We start from the raw sequence: 19894 nt of genomic DNA, 5'->3' as shown, positions 1-19894 counted from the left end.
TTTGCAGTCTGGTCTCAGTGCATTCTTGTATGTTTTAACCCCTGTTTTCTCCAGTCAATGCTTCATATTTGTAGCAACATACTTTTAGCTCCCATTTTTCTCCTCAGTCTCACTAACTTCTGTTCATCTTCTCAATATCTAGTTCATATCTTTATCCCCAACTATACCAAATCTTAAAGACTGAAGAGATTATTTCCTTCACATGCTCCCTTTATTTTCCTTAAATCACATCTGTCTGACATCACAGTGTATTTTTTTAAAATCTGTACCCTCATTACTTTGTATAGTAATGCCTAACACACATAGTAAATGTGTAAGTGAATCAATAATTTACAATCAAATATAATAGAAAAGAAAGCGATTTGAAAACTGTTGGAGAAACTTATCTAGACAAATCTTGCAATGAAAGAAAATCATTATCACACTGAACATCAATTTTCCCATCTTCCTTAATAACCCACCGTTTTAGGTACCCCACAGTATAGATTGAAGTGAAACATAATGTTGTTTCACTACCTGTTTTCTGGAGAAGATATATAAATGTCAGGTATTAATCTTTTAATCTTTTTGAAGTAATTATTATGCTAGGTGAAGTGAAGCAATGTATTCCTTCAGAGTGTGAATGTGTGCCTGCTTTAGGTAGAATTTGTTCTTATTAGGTATCAAACTTTTTTTCTTTAATTTTTATGTGTATGGGTATGTTTTCTTACATGTATATAAGTGCACCTGTGCATGCGGTTCCCTTGGAGGACATAGCAGGCACTGGATCCCCTGGAACTGGAGTTATAGATAGTTGTTAGCTACCATGTGGGTTCTGGGACTTGAACTCTGGTCCTCTGCAACAGCAACCAGTTCTCTTAACCATTGAGCCATCTCTCCAGACCTCCCCTCCCCCATTTTCTTCTTAAAGATTTATTATTTTTGTGTGTGTGTTTTGCCTGCATATATGTTTGTGTGTGCCATGTGTATACCTTGTTCCCAGGGAGGCTAGAAAAGGGCTTGGATTCCTTGGAACTGAAGTTTCAGAAGATTGTGAGCTGCCATGTGGATGCTGGACCTGTGGATGTGGAACTGAACCAGGGTCCTCTGCAAGAGCAGCCAGTGCTCTTAACCCCCGAGTCATCTCCAGCCCCAAGATGTAGTTTTATAATCATAAAACTTGATCTAAAGAGTCTGAAGATGAGGATATTATAAGGCAGCTTGGAGAAATTAAAGTACTAGCAGAGCCATGCTAACTATTGGAGATGTGGTTGAGGGATCATTTACATTTCTTTTTAGTATTAAAATTAGATAGCTTTAAAAAAATCAATTAAATTTTTCTCCTTTGTCCTCTCTACGCAGTTGAATTTTTAAAATTCACTCATTCATGTAGTTGACATTTTTGAGCCCCTGTTCTAAGCCAGAAGTGTTACATCCTGAAGATAAACAATTATTCATAAATTGTCCGTACAGATCAAACTTCATAGTATTGTTAATCTGACTAGAACTAGTTTTCCTAGTCAAAGGGTATACAAGAAAAAACTGAAAAAGATGGCTTAAATGTCTTTTCACCAACCCTTTTTGACTTATAACGTGACTTAAACATTATAGGTACTTAATAAAATTTTATTGACCAAATAGGTAAATAGTGTCTGGGTATGTAAGTAAGAGAAGCTTTTTGTTTGCATGGTCGGACATGTGCTGTTGACTGTAGCCACTTAAATTCATGATTCTGTTTTAGTTGAAGGACTGAATTTTTCAAAATTTTGTTTCTAGTACAGGTCAAATGACTATTTTAACTAGCAGTGTTATCTCTAGAATGTGCATGCCACAGCAAAGGAACTTAGTGCAAAAAATTAATAGAAGCGAAGATTTAAATGGATTACTTGGGTAGAGTACATAAGTTTTCTTAGTATAAATATACACTGTTTTAGAAAAGTTGAAACTAGATTCTGGTTCTTGTATTTCGTTTGCACAGATGTTGCTTCATTTTTGTTGAAACCTAAAAATGTTATTGAAAAATCATGTTTGATTTTTCAGGTTGCTGAACTGTATGACATTAACTTGAATTTGACTAAAACTTTGCGAGTCTAGAAAGGCAAAAGGTGGAAGAATTTTGTGTGTTCTGAATTATCCTATGGGGAAAATGTACTTTGATACAAATGAAGTAAAAGCTGTTTGTTTCTAAAGACTGACAAAAATGTCCAAAAAGCAATATGGTATATAATATGTGTTGGATTACAAATTACAGGGTCATTGTTTTGAAAATTACACACTACTTTTAACATCTGTGTTTTAGGCAGTTTAATTGTGGGCCAGAAAGAAGGCTGGTTATTGTAGGATATTGGAAATGAGCTCTAATGATTTCCAGCCCTAGAGAAACCTTTGCACTTACAGCACTTACAAGATGAGGGGATAGAAAGAGGCTGCTTCTATTTTGTGTGCTGGGCCAATTCTTCAACAGTCTGTTGTTAGACTGCCATCATACGGCAGCCTACAGAATGTAAAAGCCCCAAAAGAAGCAAGAGTCAGCTTTTAGGGCAAAGGGGGAAAAAGAAGGCTACAAATGGCAAAACTGTGAAATAACTGACCTTCATTATTTTTATGTAAATGTAGTTGGAGTCATTACAAAAAAATAGACTAATTTTTAATAGGAGTTAATTATAATATTTGTTACTGTGCTAATTATTCTTCAGAGAAATAGTAATTAATTAGTGGGGCAATAACCTTTATAGGAACTGTTCTGCTTCTGAAAAATTAAGTACCAAATCCACTAAAGAATTCCATTTATATATTATTTTTTAAAAATTACATCGTGTGTGTGTGTGTGTGTGTGAGAGAGAGTGACAACGCCTGAGTGGAAGTCACAGAACAGCTTCCAGGAGTCAGTTCTCTGGCTCTGTCATGTAGGACATGGAGCTAAAACTCAGATCATCAGGCTTGGCAGCAGGCACCTTTACTGCTAAGCCATCTTGCCAGCCTCAAGAATTCCATTTATTGACTGCCTACTCTTTTTCTGTTGTTTTGTTTTTTGAGACAGGTTCAAACTATGTAGCCCTGGCTGGCCTAGAACTTGCTATGTAGACCAAGCTGGACTTGAACTCACTGAGATCTGCCTGTCTCTGCCTTCCAAATGCTAGAATTGAAGGCATGTGCCACCATGCTTGGCTTCAACTCCCTGTCCTCATACCAAGCCCTACATTGAATATTATTGTCATCTATAGAAACCTAAAAGTAGATTGTTGCCAGTTTCATAGATGAGAAAACCGAGATTTAGAGAGGTTAAATAACATCCCAGATCTCTCAGTAAGTCCAGAGTCAGGATGTGCTGGAAATACTCTGTTACTCTCCATTGCCTCATGGTACATTGCCTATCAGATGGCATACTTTTTTTTTTTTTTTAGAAATGCAAGAGAGGGGTGGTGGTGAAAATTCTTTTTTTCCCTCCATTGCCTCGTGGTATATTTCCTATAAGATGGCATTTTTTTTTTTTTTTTTTTTTTTGATTTTCTAATTTTATGTGTATGAATGTACTGCCTACACATATGTAAGTGCACTCATGTTGTGCAATGCCTGCAGAGGTCAGAAGAGGGCATTGGATCCCAGGAACTGGAGTTGTTGTTAGCCACCATATAGGTGCCAGGAATCGAACCCAGGTCCTCTGCAAAAGCAGCCAGTGTTCTTAAACACTGATATAGCACAGGTTATTTTGGACAGCAGTATGTTCTGGCAGTAAGCACAGCATTGCTAAGTCACTCCTTTTGCTAGGAGAAAACAGGCTGCTTTGTTCTTTTTTATATGTTCTCTTATTCCCATTCACACTCTGCACACCTTGTTGCCTCATACAAATTACTGATAATTTGTATTGAACCTATTTCTGGAAACCAAAACTTTTCAGCATTGTTCTAAAGATGTTTATTTTAAATGAGAGAATTTACTTATATGAGGTTTTAGAAATGTTGATTTCTATGCTATACACATTAAAAAGGCAAAAGCCAGGCATGGTAGTATATGCTTGTAATCTTGCATTCAGAAAGTGAGGCAAGAGAATAGTGAGTTCAGTGCCGGCTTGGACTACATAGCAAGATCCTGGCTCAAAAACAAAAAGGAAAAGAAAAACAAAAACAGACAGACTCGAAAGATGGAAAGCCAGGCCTGGTGGTGCAGACCTTTAATCTCAGCACTTGGGAGGCAGAGGCAGAGGCAGGCAGATCTCTTTGAAATTGAGGGTTTTTTTTTTTTTTTTTAAAAAAAAAAAAAAAAAAAAAAAAAAAAAAAAAAAAGAAGGAGGGAGAAAGAAAAAGATGGAGAAAAGAATGTCAGTTAAGGATATAACTTAAGGGAAAGGTCTAGAGAAATTTTAAAAAAAAGCCCTCTGATGATCATTTTATTATTATAGTCTGTAAATCTATTCAAAAGTCAGAAAATAGAGCTATAACTTGTATTTTATGTGTTTGAAGTTCTTAGTCATCTGTTCTCCCCAACACACATGCAGTATGAAATAATTAGGATGTGTGTTCTCTGTGGGTATTGTAGAAGTTAGTTTGATGTCTCTTCTTCATGGTTCTGCCTCTCTACTTGGTAAATGTTATACTAGTTCTATTGGTATGATAAAAATAAAACCTTTATTTTAAAAAAGAAATCTTTATCTGCCTTCTATACCTTGTGGCCATTGTGATCCATATATTTTTAGAATCTTCACTTTGTGACTAGTTTTTTTTTCTCAAATAACAAGTTTTTTGTAGAAAACTGAGATATATGAATATACTTTTACTTATAAAATAGGAAAAAGAGAAACTAAAACTGATTAAATTTTAATCCAGCTATAGGTATCATTTTTTTTCAGAAATAAAAAATCAGAACATAATATGAAATCTGTTATAAAAACTTTGATAGCACAGAACAGATGTAATGTGTTGGCTAGTATTGTATACTGTGCTCTCATGGTTAGATGTGGCACTGATTTGGGACTCAGTCAAGCACATTTGTTTTCTACTGTAAGGAGTTAACATGGGGGCTTGTTAGGCTTCAGAGATCTTTAGTTTACAGTTCATTTCTATTGTAGTGATGAAGAACGGTACAGATACAGAGAATATGCAGAAAGAGGCTATGAGCGTCATAGAGCGAGTCGAGAGAAAGAAGAACGACACAGAGAAAGACGACACAGAGAAAAAGAAGAAACTAGACACAAGTCATCTCGCAGGTTTGCCCTTTAATAAAATAGTGAATCAGCTCGAAGCTAATGGGGGAGACTGACCTCAGGAGGTGAAAACATTTCCAATAGCCAATAGAATATACATGTTCCTAACTGGAAGATTGCGAATCATCTGTTTTAGCTGCTTCCATGTGTGCTCACCACGTTTTAAATCTACTATCTCCCAGATAAAATTAGCATGAAATAAAAATGAGATATTGGGGGGTTGTTAAAATATCTCTTTGGAGGGGCTAGAGAAATGGCTCAGCTGTTAAGAGCACTGGCTGCCCAGTACCTACATGGTGGCTAACAACTGTCCGTAACTCCAGGTCCAAGGGAATTCAGTGTCCTCTTCTGACCTCCATGGGCACTGCACAACACGGGTGCACTTACACACACGCAGGCAATACACTCATACACATAAAGTAAAAATAAGAACTAAAATATTAAAATCTCTTTGGAAAGGGGAATTTTGTCATATGAACAAATCTTTATAGTAGATATTAAAATACTGTTTGGATCAAAGAAAAAAAAATTCAGGGCCTGTAGTCTCAACAAAAAAATTAGCATCGATTTTAAAGCCCATTTTATCTGAAAATTCACCCTAAAAAGCAGTATTTCCTCTTCTTAGTGCTCTGGTTTCTGACTTGGAATTAGTCTTTCAGAACAAAGAAAGTAAATGAGCACTGGGAATTTGGGATAATAACAGTAAAGATAACCCTATAATGTTAATTTATGCATAAAGTCTCAAAAGATGACTCCAAAATATATTTATCGTAAACCCAGTATTACATTGATAATTTACTTAGACCTGATTGAAATTTGTCACTAATTAGATAGTTAGGCATTATTTAACAACATTTTTTTTTTCTGCAGTAACAGTAGACGTCGTCATGAGAGTGAAGAAGGGGACAGTCACAGGCGACACAAGCACAAAAAATCAAAAAGAAGCAAAGAAGGAAAAGAGGCCGGCAGCGAGCCTGTTCCCGAGCAGGAGAGCACTGAAGCCGCACCTGCCGAGTAGACATGGCTTTGCCTCCATGTATCAGTCCCAGAAATACGTACTACAGATCTCCTTATTTTTCTGGATAATGTTTAAGAAATTTACCTTTAATCTTGTTCTGTTAGAATGAAAAGTTAATTTTTTTTTCAAAATAAAAGTGTGCATTTTTCGTGTTAAATTAAAAATCTTTGTCTTGTAATATTTAAATAAAAGACAGAAATTACTTTATATCCAAGAAAGTCATGTGACTGAGTCATGAGGGGCTTTAGAGGTAAGTTTAACTCTGTATATACACTGGACTGATGAAGGTCAAAGACCCACCATGGCCAATTTTCTTGTTGATTGAATGCCAGTTTCAGAAGAGGTATACTGTAAGACCCCTCTCTATCTTGAAATTAAACTAGTCTTTATCATTCCTACTGTGATACTCCTGCATATTAAAGAAATTATATATGGTTTTGATATCTCAGTTTCTGATAACAGGTTTTCAATGTTTGAGTCCATGGTAAAACTAAATGGGGCACTTGAATATTCATGTTGCTAAAATGAACAAGGCGTTTGGGTGACCCCTGCTATGTTGCACCTTCTTTCCAGCAGACACATAGACACTCATCAATATGGCACAAAGTTGAACCACCTCATGGCTGTCTCTCTGAGCCAGTATCAAGAGATGTCTTAAGTTTTCTAAGGCCCATTGATTGGTAGAGAGGGATCTGGGGTTTTATATACAGTATATTGTGAATAAAAGTAAGCTCAATGACAATAGTGTTAGATCAGTCATTTCTTATTAAAATTAAGAAAACAAGCTTAAAACTCTGGGATGACCCTGGGAGAAATTGCAGGTCAATGATGGTAACAAGTACCTGGGTGTTTAAATGAATTACTACGTCTTTTTTTTTTAAATATTTATATTTTTATTTTTATGTGTATGTGTGTATTACCTGCATGTACATGAGTGCACCTGTATTGTGCAGTGCTGCAGAGGTCAGAAGAGGGCTTTGGATTTCCTTGGAACTGGAGTTAAAGACGGTTCATAGCCGCCATGTGGGTGCTGGGAATTGAACCTGGGTCCTCTGCAAGAGCAGTCAGTACTCTTAACCGCTGAGCCATCTCTCCAGCCCCTACTAGGTCTTTTAAATGGTGATAATTGAAGTAAACTTACCTAGAAACACATAGAAAAAGATAGCTATAGTTTTTGAAAAATATTTATTTCTCATTTCATGAACATTTCTCAGCAATGCATTTTTTAAATCCTCTGCTTTTGAATTAAAAATGCCCATAATGTACTCTTTTGTGAACTCAGCATATAACATTCTTTCATTTAAATTGATTTGAATTCAGTGGGGCATACAAACCACTTTATTTTTTTATGGGCTTTTTATTGAATAGAAAAATATAAACTTAAAGTTGTGGAACAATGAGATATGCTCCACACTGAATAATGTTCTCATCCAATCCCAGAGTCATTTATTTATTTTTTGATTTTTTGAGACAGGGTGTCCCTGTAGCCCCAGTTAGCCTGGAACTCACTATGTAGACCAGGCTGGCCTCAAACTCACAGAGATCTGCCTGCCTCTGCCTCCCAAGTGCTGGGACTAAAGGTGTGCGCCACCATGCCCGGCACTATCAGTAATTTTTAAGAATACTCGCTGAGGTGTAACTTGTTCTCACTAGATCATACTTTTCCTGATTTTTTAAATAATCTATTTTTTAAATATAAAAATTGACAGGATAAATCTATTATTTCACATAGCCTATCGGTGATTTTTCTGTGTTCCAACATCCATCATTGATTTTATAAAAAAGTACCAGGCCAAGAAACAATAGTAAGAGTAATTCTTCCTTTAAGTTCTTTCAGCATCCTTGCCAAGCAAGCGTGTACCATGCCTGATGTACTTCTGCCATTGACAGCAAGAAGAATGTCGCCACATCTAAAGAAAACAAGATAACATCATTAGTATTTATTTCATGGTTGGAGTTAATCCAGGTTTATTGTGGTGGTCCTAGTTTTGCTATATTTGTCCATTTTAATTCTAATTGTCTTTTTCCTCCTCACTTAAATGCTCCAAGCTCCATTCAGCTTGCTTTGGAGAATAGTAGTATAGGAAATTGCAGTATGGGACCAGGAGGGTTTGTAATTTTGAATTTGTTACAAGTTAAATGATACACCTGTTTAAATCTTACACTCTTAAAGAAGGTATAGTAATTCAAGTGGGGCCAAGCTTTTACATGAAGGAAACAAAATATTTGAACATAAGTGTTTTTGACAAGTAATTATTACCTGATTCTTCCATCATTGTATGCTGGTGTTCCTTCAACAATGGATTTGATAAAAAAAGGTTTGTTGCCATTGTATTCTTCATAGCCTCCTACAATGCAGAAGCCCAGACTTCCAGCTGTGTTTCTTCGTAATATGACATCTTTACAGTTGCATAAGTACCTGAAATAGAGTGTAATCAGCATGTGTGCAGTTATGTTTACTAGTTGTGACTTCTCCCATTCCTTTTGGCATTTTTACAGTGAAGTACCACTGCATATATCTCAGAATTCACAGTAGCCTTCATGCTGTTGGCTGACTTTTTGTATTTGATCCTGTTTTCCATAGCTGAGCACAATACAGCAAAATAACTTCAGATATGTTCTGTTTGTACGTTCACTGAGAAAGATGGCCATATTTTTGGCTAAGGACACCGTAATGCCTGAATTTACATGAGCCAAAAGTTGGATACACCTAATGTGATATAAACCAAATTGGAACATACTTAAAGTATATCATTTTTGTTTACTTGTGAGTTTACATAATTCTTAATGAGAACATTCTTTTGAATCAGTGATCTCAAGGAAAATAATTTAACTTATGCTAATTAATTAACTTCCTTAAGTTGTGGCATTTCCTTTGGCACTTGTAAAATAAAATGTATGCTTATGTAAACTTCAGAGAAGCCTACTGGGCATATTCAGTGAGTATAAGAATAACTATAAGAAAATCATGGGACTGGAGAGATGGTTCTTGTTAAGAGCACTGGCTGCTCTTGCAGGGGACCCAGGTTTGATTCCCAGCACCCACATGGTGGCTAGCAACTGTTCATAACTCCAGTTCCAGGGGAATCCGACCTCTTCTGACCTCCACAGGCATTGCACATCACAGATGCACTTACATACATGCAGGCAATACACTCATACATACAACATCTTAAAGTACTATAATAAAATCAAAGTAGCATAAGCTGAACAAACGGAATCAGAGAAGGGAAAACCACAACTCTTCTGTAAATGAGTAGAATCCACGACTAAGAAAATGAAATTCTTTTGCTATTCGATGGCCAGTGTTCATATGTGTGCAAGCTGAGTGCAGACTGTTCCAGATGTAGTCGAGGGATGTGTCAGGGCTGGATTTTGCTCTTAAGATCCCCTGTCTGCCATATGTGTATCTGTAGTTCAGGAATTTGTTTAACCAGAAGCTAGCTTTTTTATGTTGGTAAGAATGAAGATCTGGCTGTTATGTTTTAGACTGTACCCTAAAATAATTGCCTTTTGATAACCAATAAAAATGATCTTGTAAATATCAAGCAATGAAGTTACATTGGCTACTGGCCTTTCTTACCGATTTTTTTGTTGTTGTTTTGTTTTCTGTTGCTTTGATTTTAAATAAAACAAGCCTTGGGGTTTTGGTGAATACTTTCAAAATGTGTTAAAAGTTCCACTCCATTTCCATTTTTATTTTATATCCATTGTCACACTATGTATAATTTCTTTCATTGAAATGCTAGCAAAGGTGTGAATTTTATTTAGTGAAAACATTTTTATTGCTAAATATTTAACTTGTTATATTTCACAGTTAACCTTTCTGTTGGTAGCACATTCATCCTTTAGGAACTGTGCTCTACTGGGTACCTCATGCATGGTACATAACAGTTCACTGACTTCTCAGAAAAGCATCACATTCTTACCTTTGCCCAATATTTTGGAGAAAGGTAGTAAGTAATTAGATGATTCCTATCCAAAGGCCTGATCAAATCACTCAACATTTTCCAGCCATAGCTCTTTAAAACATACAAATAGGTACATTGAGCAATCCTTGAAACTGCAATGTTTCCCATTCTTTTTGTTTTTTTCTGTTCTTTTGTTTTCCATTTTGTTTTTTGAGACAGGGTATCTTGTAGCCCCAGCTGGCCTGGAACTCAACTCTAGACCAGGCTGGCCTCAATATCACAGAGATCCACCTGCCTCTGCCTCCCAAGTGCTGGGATTAAAAGGTGTATGTCAGCACACCCAGCTTTCATTCTTTTGACCCTTATTTTTTTTTAGTGTCTCTCCATGGCCGTTAGTTGACCATCAGTGAATATTTTATGTGGACCAGCTATAAAGGTAATCATCTACCAAGTTTTCAGCCTACTCTAAAGTTGTAAGTGTGTTTATTTTCCTAGACTCTTCATAGTAGAGAGAAAGTATCTGCTTGGGTCATCTTTCAAATGTTTGAATGTATATGGTGCTCTAGACTCTGGACATTGGTGAATATGAGAAACCTCAGTCTGGAAACAGGATACCGGAGTATCCTCTATTCAAGTAGGCACCAGTGTTGCTATGGTTTTATTATTTTCATTTAACTGTGTTGAAAATAAGAACTCAGTATGTTAAACTCAAAGTCATACAGGTTAGTTGTGACTGATGGACGAACATTCTTTTCTTAACATTGAATTACTTCATTTCCCACTGGGTAACCTGGCAGCTGTTTTCCATCAAGTAACCTTTCAAAATGAAGTGACTTAACCCTCTGAATGTAAATGTGCCCTTTTTTCCTACTGTGAGCTCATTCTCTCAATTTAGGCCTAATTGAAAAAAAGACTTGGCATAGTATAAGGAATGGCAAGGACTTTGGTCATTTTTTCCAGTGAGAAAATTGTGGTTACCTCACAAATAAATTTAACTCCATTGAATAAGTTGAGTACAAGGAAGTGTTGAGCTGCTCAAGAAGCTAAGATATTTCTAAATTTTCTCTGTTCCTCCTCATAGACCTATTTAGTCAAAGCATTTGAGACCACTGCCTTGCTCGGGGCTAAGTCGGGAATACTGAAAAGGAAGGCCTAGCTTTCTAAGTGAAAAACAAAAGTCTAGCATTAAAACAAAGTGACACCAACCAAGCTAGCTTTAAAAACCATATTTCTTACTGTTTTGAATCTTAAAATACTTTTCATGGTGTAAAGCACCAAGAATTGTATGAATTAGTTGACCATAATTTGGATCATTGTATTATCTGACTCATACAGAATTTGCCATTTTTGAATGGTTTGGCCTTAATTTGACTTTTTTTTTTTTAACACTTTTCGTATTGGAATTACAAATCAGCACCCCAAAATCTGAAAATAACTGTATTTATAGAAGAAAAATAGCAATGACAGCTGTTGGGAAGACAGATGAAGTTTATCCTGAGTACAGAAAATTAAACCTGCAACTAGTATTTGTTTTTATACAAAAATGCTACCTTGTTTTGTTAGCCCTGTCTGTGCTCAGGTTTTAACTTTTTGACCCTAATGTACTTGTAACTAATTACCACTTGTAGGAATGACTTTTATTAATGGACATAATCTGAAGTAATGACTTTTTATTAACCCCAGCAAAATCATGTGCTTGCTCTCAGATCTGATGGCCAGGGTGTCTCCTTTGGCAACCTCAGTTTGGTGTTCCACCCAAAAAGATAATAGATGGATGGGGGTATGCTTGAGAATTAACATATCAAAGTGCTGCAAGCAGCACACTCATTCATCTTTCTTGGACACAGCGGAGATTGGGAAAGATGTGAGCTAGGGAGGAAAGACTAAATGGTCTGCTGAACTTGAACTTCCCAAATGAAGATGGAGAAACCATTTTGAATAAATTATGGGTATGGCCTGACCAGGGAACAGAATGGGGGAAACAGGGTTCAAGAGACAGTTCCATTGGCACAGTTTGAGGACACAGTTCTGTCTGCACAGGTTGAAGAAATGAGAGACCGATCAGCACAGTTCTGGGAGACAGGGGGTTCTAATAGCTAGCTAGGGGAGTTAGTGTCCTCTGACTTCGGGCCCACTCTTAAGATCTTAATTTAAAAGTGAGTCTTAAGACACTGCTGGTGAACATCAAAAAACTGACATCCTTTAAATTCAGTTGCCACCTTCAGGTGAGTCCACAAAAGCTGGCCAAGTACTTTTCATTTTCTGCAGGACCTATGTAACAAATACATTAACACTTAAGTATTTGTCCAGGTGATTATGATGTTGGAGTAATAATAAATGCGCACTAACTTAAATTCTGGTGTATAGAATGGAGTTTCTTACTGTGACTGGGCATCTCAAGCTTGTATACACATTAGGGCTTTGTATTAACAGATCTCTCTGCTGGGCTTCTTGTGGCTTGCTGCCAGTGATTAAATTATCTCTTTAGAGGACTCAGCCACCTAGACAAGCGTACTCATCCAAACCAAGTGAAATTTTTTTAAAAAATCTGTTTGAATGGGGCACTAAGTAAATGATCTGGAACGATCAAAGCTGGGAGTCAAGAGAGGAATGCCTAAAAAAGGCAATTTGAGGGATATTAATAATTGACAATGATACAGGTGGCACTATGGGAGAATACTATAAAAGCAAGAAGAGGACTATAATGTCCATTGGGTTCATCTATCCACAGGTCTTTGGTAATGAGTAATTTTGTGACAAGAGTAGGAAGGGGAAAGAAGTTAGATGCACTGAGCTGAGTGAATCAAAACATCTAAATGTAGTCAGTGTCAATAACTTTAACTTGGGAGGAACTTGAACATACTGAACTAATGCCAAAATGAAGTCATGACAGGAGAGATCAAAAACCACAGGAAGAGGAGGGATGAGTTCTGAGAAGGCAGGGGAATGAAGAGTCACTGTTAGAAAACCTTCTTTCACGGTTGCAACAGGAAACACTGGGCATGGACTCAAAACAGGAGGTTAAAGACAAAGTTAAGTGAGCTGTAATCTATGAGGGTTGGATTTCAATTTGTGACACAGAAGAATTTGCTAGAAAAAAAGATTAGGTAGAGATGCTCAAGGTTTAACTGTCATAGGAGATAGGAATATATATATATATATATATATATATATATATATATATATATATATATATATATATATATCCTGCAGAAAATAAAAAGTACTTGGCCAGCTTTTGTAGGCTCACCTGAAGGTGGTGACTGAATTTAAAGGATGTCAATTTTTGATGTTTACCAGCAGTGTCTTAAGACCTGGTTGTAATCTTGGAGAAATGTACAATTAGATAATTCTGTGATTCTACCAGGCAGATGGTCCAAAGGGGCAATTGTGTCAGTGGAAATTATTCATTAAATAAAGACAGTTGAAGTGATTAGCTATGGACTAAAGGAGTTGGGATGGAGGATGAAGGTAAAGACAGGCTGAAGGAAAAGGTAGAAGAATCTAAGGACTGAGAAAAGACAAGCTTTATTCAAACATCTGACTATAATTTCAAGGGAATGGGCAGTTCTAGGATATGACAGATTTGGGCTGAGACTGTGGAGGAAGATGACTAAAATACTGTTTTAAGTGGCTTTTCCCACATCCCCAGCTCTGTGTCACTCTCTAAGAATTTGCTACCTTCTCCTAAATTTTACCTGTAACTCACTGCTATCCACTTCTTTACCTTCAGTGTCTCCACATGAAAGTTCTGCTTAAGTTCCTGACCACCCCACTAGACCAAGTCCAGTAGATATTTTCTGTCTTTCATTGCTTGACCCTTTTCTTTCATGGTTTCAAGGACTCCCCTCCCTTTCCTCAGTCTTTATGTTCCAATAACCTGCCCTATACTCTCCCATTCACAGTGATTCTGCTACAAACCATCACAGACTTTTCTCCAAAAGTGTGTGCCTCTCAGGAAGTCTAAAAACCATAAGAAAAATTTATAGCAGTAAGACACAGTTTGCGTTTTTCACCCTCTTTTTCTTATAAGCCTACAGTGGAATTTCCCAGCAGCCCTGTGATGGGTGATAGCATAGATTGAAAACATAAACAAATAGAAGAATCCACTTATCTTCTATTATGCCAAACATTGAGAAGTTTTGCAAAAAAGCACAAAACAATATTAGTCTTCTCTAATACTTTAGAAAACTGTAGGAATAACTTTTACAATACAGACATAATCTGGCCTGAAGTCTTCTACCTAACTTGTCAACCAAAAAGTTAGTTTATAATATAAATAAGCTCACTGAGATATGTGCTCTTCTTGTGACTTGTAATCCCTCAGGATCCCTCCTTGCCATCCACCCAAGATAGAGTATGAATATGGGTATGCATGCTTTACATATGGAAGTGCTGAAAATGTGCTTTGTTCATTGAAAACAATGGGAGAAACTGCGTGTGTGATACTCTAGGCCTAGGAATCAAAAGACAAGATTCTCTGATAAGACTGGGTCCTGACTTCTACTTCCCCATTTCATGCTGGAATTTTGTTTCAGTAAAAGAATGAGTGAAACCATAGCTCAGGAGCACAGTTCTAAGAGACATCTGAAGGAACCAGGTGCTCAGGAGTAAGTGTCACTGTAATGTGGCTTAGAAATGCCATATGTTGGTGCCCCATGTGAGGAAGAGGCTCTCTACTTCAAAATCACAAATCAGCAGCCAGGGAAGTCCCAAGGAAAAAGGGAAATTCTAGAACATCCAATTCATCCATTGTAAGTTGTATGAGATTGAAGGCAAAGGTTTCCTTGATAGTTCATGCCAGAGCATGAACTATCACTAACTCATGGGTCAGCTTCTGGAGAAGTCCCAAGGGAAAAAGGAATTACTGGATGTTCCTAGTTATACATGAGGGTAAGTGATAGGACTGCAAGCACAAGGCTTTCTTGATAACTTGCACTGGCACAGCTTTAATAATTCTTAATTCACTTTTTTGCTTTATCTGTGTACCAAGCCTGAACTGCAAGGAGCTGTGCTCAAAATTTTCACTTTCATTTTCACCTTTCCATGTTCAGTATGGGGCTTTTTTTTATCTCCTGAATCTTGTGCACATGCATAGCAATTAATGTATTTACTTAAAGGAACTGGAACTAAACCATCATCATAGCAAATTTGTTTTTTAGATATTATTCAGAAATATTTTCCCTGGTTTCCCAGTCATGGGACATTTAATTCATAATCTTGGGGAAAAAATTGGTGATCAATTAAGCTACTGCCTAGAAACAGTTCTGTTGAAGTATTTAACTGTTGGGAACCAAATTAAAGTAGATATACAGCTTTATTAAGAGAGAAAAGGCATACTTCCAAAGAAACCTTTCATTGAAACTCACGCATCTCCTCCACCTAATTTGCCTACCTTCCATGGAGCTGACTTCCATGAAGCTGCCTTCCCTGGAGCTCCTTTCCCTGGGCCAAAAGACAATGGTAGTACCTAGCTTAGGTAAGAAGTGTCCCCAGCTCAGCAGCTGCAGAAGCTGATAATGCCGGCTTTTCTGCTCTGCCTCTCCAGGACTAGTTTTAAAAGACTATCCTTTCATTCCTCAAAATTACCTTGCTGTTTGCTTGTTTTGTTTCTATGTCATCATGATGCGTTGGAACTCATTTTCCAGTTTAAATGAAATGGCCAGGCTAAAGAGAGGGAGCATTTTAATATTTTTTTCCAAGTTCTTTTAGGTGCTATTTTCTGTATTCCATAGTCTCTAAATTGTGGGTATTTAATTCAAGATTGCATGTGGCAAATTATAATGTGGCTTTTCTAATCCAGACAGCTAGACTGATAGCCCTCTTTTAAAAAGATTCACCCTGAGCAGTTATGTTTGACAGCAAATTATAATTTTTTAAAGGGTCAAAAGGTACATTCAAGGGTATTTTAATGTTTTAACCCACAAGGGAACCAAGATGCTCCTTATCTTATGATCATTAGAAGTTGGCTGACTTCCCTAATACATGTAAATCCAGTATTTACTCCTGGACTTCTATGAATGGTGTGTCCTGCACAAGCAGGATCAGATTAACCAGGCAAAAACTAAATGAGTGAATAAAATTAAAATTAAAAATTAAGATCATAGGGTATTAGAGTCACATCAGTAAGATTGAATAATCCAAATGGGCTCTGCCTTCTTTATGGCTGATAATAAAGAAAGATGAGATACAGGAAAACTCAGGTGTTGCCAGTAAGAAAATTGACCAAATCTGGTAAGTCCTCTTTTCTCATGTTCACTCATGAAAGGAAGAAAATAAATAGCTATGGAGCGCAAAAGAAGGCAAATTTGGATATGTAGAAAGGGAGAGACAAGGTGCTATTAGCTTATATTTGTTCAAACTGGATCTCAAAGAAAAATAAATATAATGGTTTTCTGCATGAAAGACTGGCCTAAAGTTAAACTGGAGAATAAAATATGGCCTCTATTGGGAAATACTTATATAAGTGAGAGGATACTTGTTGCATAGGACTGTCCTCTGATACACAGACCATGGACAGATGCCTTCTTCTCAAGCTTGGTTGCACCCACTTGCCTAGGATAATCACAGCGAAGCTTGTTGAATGTTATGCTCCACAAGAAAGGAGGGGCATGGAGCACCATCCACACCACCCAATCAACCAGTCATCCCTAGTTGCACAAGGGCTCCAGGGATAAGGATATATATATACTAAGTATATATATATATATATATACTAAGGAAGCCATGCAGAGGGTCTCTAACCATTTTGTGTGGTTGTGGGGAAGTTATGATCCATGCCTGGATGGAGACTTTTCAGTGCAGCTGTAAGAGGGGACTACCCATACTTCTATAAGTAGACCTTCACCCACTGCTCTGTAAGTAAGTCTAATAAACTCACTGGTTTCCTAGACAGCAGTTTGGGGAAATCCAACCTCAGTTTGTCATAGGGACCAAGGAAGGATGAGGCTGGATGTCATTTGTACCTCCCAAAAGGCATTTCAGCTACAATATTTAAGAGGATACTGAAGTTTTGTTTTTTTTTAAGATTGTCTCCATTTATAGACAAAGAATTAATTACTCTTACTCAATAGGGTTGAACACAACCATCCAGCTTACAATACAAGATCTTGATATTTATCCATTCATATCTCAAAATAATTTTAACTTCATTTATAGATCACAGAAGAGTGGCAAATAACTTTTGTTGGCTTTTTTAAAACATGCTTCCTTTCACTTCTCCCTTTTTGGAATTCTATTACTTTCTATACAAGTCTTTTCTTCCATAAGTAAACATCTTATTTCTAATGAACTAACAGTTTTTTCAGATGGAGCTAACAAATCAGGCAAAGGAATCATTAAGTGGCATGATGGTGTTGGACTACAACACTCTCTTATAACCCCTGAAGCAAACACCACCCAGCTAGCAAAACCTTAACTGATCTTTCTGCTTTCAAATTACATCCTAAGTAACGCTTCAATTTGCTAACTGGCTCTTCCATTATGGCTCAAGCCATTCCACTACTGTTTCAAGCCATCTTGGCATTCCTCAGACTCCTTTTTGTTATCAGTCAAAGCCTCCCTCACAGACAACTTACCCTGCTTTTATTTCAAAGTATTTGATATCATACAAAATTACCTGGCCTTCTCACAGAAGGAAATAAACATGCTAACTGCCTAGTTATGTCTTCAATGATCATAGGTACACACCCAACAAATTATTCAGTGCTATCCTGACTACCAGTCACTGGGCCCCATCATCCCAAGAGAAATCAAAACCTCAGATGTTCATCCTCATAAACTTTAGCACATGGAAGTAACTCACATAAATTCCTTTGGTCATTTTAAATTGGCTCCTGTATGTGTTGATACTTTTTAAGGCTTTATTTTTGTTACTGCATATGCACATGAATCTGCTCAAGCCATTTAAAGACACTTATTAACTGCTTTCTCTGAACTGGAGGTCCTGAAACAAAGCAAAACAAACAGTTGTTCTGCTTATGTATCAAAAATGTTTATCTCATTATACTAAGTGAAATAACACAGACTCAGAAAAAAAAATAGACATATATTCTCCCTCATATGTGGACCCTAGAACCAAACCCTGATAAGTGAGTATGTATCCAGATATAACTACAGGAACCAGGATAATGGAAAGGAAACAGGGAGGTAAAGGAAAAGAAAGAACCTGAAAGAGAAGAACAGAAGAAAACAGGCCTGAATAAGGGAGATATGGATAAAAATTGGGTTCGTTTAAGGGAGGGGGGAGGGAAGGGTATACAAGGCACCTAGGGGATAAAGGGAAAGAAGGAGCTCAAGAGCGGTAGGACCGTAGGAGAAGGGTATTATTACTAAGGGAGAAAGAGGGGAAATAGGGGCACCTTAAGTGGGAAAACCATGATGGAGGGGTGAGACAATGCGAACGATAAATAATGCCTAGCTAGTTTTGAAAACCAGAGGGAACCACATTACTCCTACACCCTACTGACAAATTATACATAGCAGATCAAGAAATATATGTCTAGGTAAGGTTTAGCTGAGAACAATTGGTCTTTGCCCAAGATTTATCTACATGACACAGTAAATAAAAGTACCAGACTGGTGGAACTAACCTTTTTGGATGTTTAACAGACATACTTTGAGACCTATAATAATTTGGTCAGAGGGACATAAAGGACACTTTTTGCTCCTTGCCCTCCCAGGTTGACTAGTTCCAGGGGACTATGAGCATCTCTCAAAATGTCCTGTAATTGTGGTGGGTCACCTGTACTCTTGATCAAGGAGGCCGAGGAGACCCCACCAGATGGATTTGAACCAGTGTCCAGTCTACAAAGAGGAGGGTCAACACAGAGGAAACATTTCCTCCCTGCTTCCAAGCAAAGCCAACCATGGTCGAGCAGGACCTTTGACTTATCTTCACATATGTAGAACTGGTAAAAGAAAGGAGCTGGGGGCTCCTCTCAAGCCCAGGTGACCCCTGAGGAACAGATCCTCAAACGACCTTAAGAGTAAAAATAAATTGGTTTATTTGGGCCAACTGTATGGCCTTAAACACTCCAAAGGAAAGTATAACCAAATATAATTTCATAAGAGTCCATATGTATAGCTAAAGGCTACATAACAAGCAACAATGCCAGACAGGCAATACCTTCTTTGGAGTTTTTGGCCATGGTGGCCAAAGGGATTCCCAGATAGTAACCCAGCATAGAAGTGGGAAAATGAACAGCAGACCCCAATCTTATCTAAAGTAATATTGACAACTGATTGCTGCTAGATGAGGAACAGCTTACCCTCCTAAAACAAAGCCCTCTGGATAGGCTGAGTAGATTCATCAGAAGGGCAAGTAGTGGGGAATGGCTGGGGATGCCGACAAAACAGCAGACAGTAGCAGAGATATCAGAATATAAGGGCTCTAGTCAGGGCAGGGAGGCTATGGGAGGGTGCCATCTGGGAAGGGTGTATAGTTGAATAAGATGGTTTGGGATGTTCTGTGTGATACATACACACACACACACACACACAAAAAAACAAATTAAAAAATGTATTATATTTGAGGAGGAAGCATAAAATTTTATGACATGTTAATTGGTAAAGGTGAGAAACATTACCATTGAAATCTACCTGATGAATTTACAGACATACACAGGTGCCAAGGATCCAAGTGCAACTGATTATGACTAGTAACAATCAGATACATACAGATTAGAGATGCATGCGCCAACATCTCAGTGTTAATAGCAAAAACAATGAGTCTTTCTACAAGGTACAATATATTCTAAAATGAAATGGAGATCTTTTTTAAAGGTT

At 37.3% G+C, this 19894-nt stretch overlaps 2 protein-coding genes across 12 annotated transcripts in view; one reads left to right on the top strand and one right to left on the bottom strand.

Annotated features, from left to right (window-relative positions):
* Fip1l1 (factor interacting with PAPOLA and CPSF1) overlaps positions 1 to 6631 on the top strand; it is a 76243-nt gene extending 69612 nt beyond the window's left edge. For all 11 annotated transcript variants that reach the window (XM_008833330.3, XM_029563619.1, XM_008833336.3 and 8 more), the window contains 2 exons: positions 5045 to 5182; positions 6050 to 6631. In XM_008833330.3, coding sequence (XP_008831552.1) covers positions 5045 to 5182; positions 6050 to 6197 — 286 coding nt within the window. In that variant the 3' untranslated portion in view covers positions 6198 to 6631. The remainder of the gene's footprint in view (positions 1 to 5044; positions 5183 to 6049) is intronic.
* A 1098-nt stretch (positions 6632 to 7729) lies between these two features.
* The window catches only part of Lnx1 (ligand of numb-protein X 1), a 96277-nt gene continuing 84112 nt past the window's right edge, over positions 7730 to 19894 (bottom strand). The window contains exons 9-10 of the mRNA XM_008833328.3: positions 8458 to 8616; positions 7730 to 8107 (exon numbers count right to left, since the gene is read on the bottom strand). Of these exons, the coding sequence (XP_008831550.1) occupies positions 7972 to 8107; positions 8458 to 8616 (295 nt within the window). The 3' untranslated portion in view covers positions 7730 to 7971. The remainder of the gene's footprint in view (positions 8108 to 8457; positions 8617 to 19894) is intronic.

This window comes from Nannospalax galili, unplaced genomic scaffold (assembly GCF_000622305.1).
Source record: "Nannospalax galili isolate Female #2095 unplaced genomic scaffold, S.galili_v1.0 scaffold433, whole genome shotgun sequence".
In the NCBI taxonomy this organism is placed as follows: domain Eukaryota; kingdom Metazoa; phylum Chordata; class Mammalia; order Rodentia; family Spalacidae; genus Nannospalax; species Nannospalax galili.
This window is presented reverse-complemented; position numbering and strand designations above follow the sequence as displayed.